This window comes from Galeopterus variegatus, unplaced genomic scaffold, assembly GCF_000696425.1.
Source record: "Galeopterus variegatus unplaced genomic scaffold, G_variegatus-3.0.2 Scaffold708, whole genome shotgun sequence".
In the NCBI taxonomy this organism is placed as follows: Eukaryota; Metazoa; Chordata; class Mammalia; order Dermoptera; family Cynocephalidae; genus Galeopterus; species Galeopterus variegatus.
In genome coordinates, this window is record NW_007726819.1 from 5,989 (window position 1) to 9,585 (window position 3,597).

Consider the following 3,597-nt stretch of genomic DNA (forward strand, 5'->3'; position numbering starts at 1 on the left):
TTCAGTACAAACATTCACCAGCACCAGAAGTGTTACAGTGGAGAGAAACCCATGGAGCAGGATATGAACAGGGCCACGTGTGTGATGAGCTGCAGATTCCATTGTCAGGGAAACCCTTCAACTGTGGAAATTTGGGGGAGGACTTTCCAGATATCTCACGCCTTCACCAACATCAGGCTTCTCCCAACTGTAGGAATCCAAACAGTGGCATCAAGTGTGCGGAAGGCTTTCACAGTGGAGAAAGTCATTACGAGTGGAGTGAATTGGGAAAATCTTCCAGCCACAAATGCACACTTGTTCACCACCCCAGAATCCTCACTGGAACAGGGCTTTATGAGTGCAGCAGGTGCATGAAAGCCTTTAGCCCCAAATACAGACTTGTTGAACACCAGCGAATCCATACTGCAGAAAGGCGGTGTGAATGTGGCAAATGTGGGAAGTCTTTTAACCAGAATTATGCCCTAACTCAACACCAGACAGTTCACACTGGAGAAAAGCCATATGACTGCACTGAGTGTGGAAACTTTTTGCTTAACCTCTCACCTCAATAATCATCACAAAGTTCTCATGGTAGAAAGACCTTATAAGTGTGGGGAATGTAGGAATTCCTTCACCCAAAATTATGCTCTCACTNAGAAAGACCTTATAAGTGTGGGGAATGTAGGAATTCCTTCACCCAAAATTATGCTCTCACTTGATACCAGAGAGTTCACACTGTAGTAAGCCCTTATAAGTGTGATGAATGTGGTAATTTATTTAACAAGAAGTCCTAACTTATTAAACATTGGAGATTTCACACTGGAGAAAGGCCTTATAAGTGCAGTGAATGTGCACAATCCTTTAGACAGAGCTCCATTCTCATTCAACACAGGAGTGTTCCTACTAGATAAAGGCCAGGTGAATCAATGAATATGGGGAATTTTTAAGCCAAAGATGCAGTCTTGTAAAGTTCCTACTAAATAAAGGCCAGGTGAATCAATGAATATGGGGAATTTTTAAGCCAAAGATGCAGTCTTGTAACACATCAGACAATTCACACTGGAGTGGGCCTTATGAGTGTGGTGAATGTGGCCAATGTGCCAAACCGTGTAGGCCAAGAAAGAACAGAGTGTGCAATTTTCTTGCTTAGTAAAATTACAATGACAAGAACTTTGTGAGGGAGCCATCTCCCTGAATCGAACTTCATTTATTTGAACATCTCCAGTGGGGTGATTTCTCGTAAGTTCCAGCTACTTAGGAAACTAAGGAGCTGTATTGTACTCTCTACACTGATCAGGATTTACTAGAATGTTGTCACTTGTAGTTCCTGTAACAGAAGACATTTCACCTCTACCACCTGGCAGGTTCTTGCAGTGTGCGTCAGTGACCACCCCAGCATGCTCAGGGAAGCAGACTTCTGTGCTCTCTCATTTGCTGATGGGAATTGTGAATAATTGGAACCCCCAGGAGATCTTCATTCCTTTCCATCTGAGTAGAGAATAGACATAACCCAGTTTTCACCCCGAGTACCTCCTGATCTGAGTTCTGGTGGTGTCCTGCAGAGAAAGATTACATTTCCTAGGGATCTTGTTAATCTCATGTGATGATTCTTGTGATGAATTTTTTTGCTTCTAAGTCACCAACCCAGGAATTGCTTGCCAAACGTTGCTCTGGGGTATGCAATAATAAATGCCTTTTTATTTAATTCTCTTTGATCTTGGGTGTTCTCTTTATGCTGTGAGGTGCTCCAAAAGCATAACTGGGTTCTGGCAGCATGAAGGGGTGATAAAAGTTTTTTCTGTTCCAAACTTTGTGTGCGCCAGAGGGGACAGCATAATAGCAACAAACAAACAAACAAAATCTCTTTAGTTTTAGCATTAATTTGCATTATGACTCAAGGCCTATTTTATGGGCCGAGTTGTGTTTTTGCAAAAAATATTATGTTGAAGTCCTAAATCCCAGTATTTCAGAATATGAATATATTTAGTGATAGGGTATTTAAAGGGGTAAATAAGTTAAAATGAGGTCATAAGGGTGGATCATGATACCATATGACTGGCGTTACAAGAAGAAAGGACACACACACATATAGGGGACACCATGTGGAGGTGCAAGGAGAAGATGGCCATCTTCAGTCCAAGAATACAGGCCTCAGTTCCAGTGCATTCAAATGAAGATATATCAAAATATTTGGGGAGGGACATGGGCAAGTATCTCTGTCATTTCCATTATATTTAACAAATAATTTCGTTTTTAAAAATAGAGTCAGTTAAGGTAAATCTTTGATTAAATTTTGGAGGAAGAAAAAAATGACTCCTAATGAATCAAAAACTTACTACAGGGATTCTCATCCTCATACCAGCCAACCACCAAAACAAGCAAACAAACACACAAACAAACAGAAAACTTAACTGTGGGTAAAGAAGATCTGGTGTATGTTATAACACATCCTAATAGCATGGATCATTTGGCTTTTTATGATAATAAATCAGATTGGTTTGAAGATGGTCTGGAGAATTCAGCAATAAGGGCAAGTAAATAGAGTTAATAAATATGTACTTCCCAGTACACTTAAAAATGAATTAAAATATTTCTGGGATAATCTACCAATTGATAATGTGTTCTTAGTGTCAGTTGTACAGCAAGTGATTCAGAGGATAAAATATGCAATATGTATGTGGATTGTGTCAAAATTTTATCAGTAAATATAATAATTTATATAGCATTCAATACAGTTAGCCAAAAAAAGGAAGTTAGTAAAGAATCAAAAAATTCTGGATGAAGCACAAGAATTGTGGGGAAAAAATTAAAGCATATTGTATAAAAATATTGAAATAATTTTAAGTCATTGACAAGTTTGCCAATTGACTTGGTAAGAGAATTAACAAAAGCTGCATTAGCAAAGTAACAGGAAGAGCCTGCAAATCCTAAAATTGCTGAACATTTTCCCATTTATCAACTGTAGCCTTTCAAGTACAAATTAAGAGTTAAATATTCCCTGGTGGGTGACAGATGATCACAATTAAGTTAATTAAGAAAATTTTGCTCTGCACAAAAGGGATAGGCATATACATCAATGTGTGTGTCATAATACGGTTTGATAGCACAAGATATATAATTTCTAGAGGTGGACTGGCCGGTTGCTGAATTGGTTACAGTGTGGGGCTGATAACACTAAGGTCCAGAGTTCTGTCCATGTACTTGCTAGCCACGCTGCTCCCAACCCCCCCAAAAAAAAAATCTCTAAATTTCTAAATGGCACTGGAAACCTACATTGATTCATATCTGAGAAATCAAAAACAAAATATTAATACTAATTGAAGAACTGTGTGGAAAACATACTGTCATGTGGAATAACATTTGGGGTTTGAGATTCTTTACATCCATGATTATCTTGCTATTTATAACTTACCATCTTTTACTCATGCTGTACTTAAATGAGTCTTTCACTAAATGGGACAGGAAGTTTTATCTCTGGCACCAATTATACATGTTAGTAAACTACTCAAAGTTTCCATTTTCTAATTATGTCCCCTAAGCCAAAAGTGCTTTTCTACTAATTGCTACACAAACAATGAATGTCCATTAGATCCTCATACCAGCCAGCTGCCAAAAAAA

The 3,597-nt window shown here is 38.4% G+C and overlaps 1 protein-coding gene across 1 annotated transcript; it reads left to right on the forward strand.

The window, feature by feature from the left end:
* Positions 1 to 567: 567 nt before the first annotated feature.
* LOC103589619 (zinc finger protein 781-like) lies at positions 568 to 909 on the forward strand. The gene is given in 1 exon segment (XM_008571650.1): positions 568 to 909. A coding segment is annotated over 1 exon segment (342 nt).
* The last annotated feature ends 2,688 nt before the right edge of the window (positions 910 to 3,597 follow it).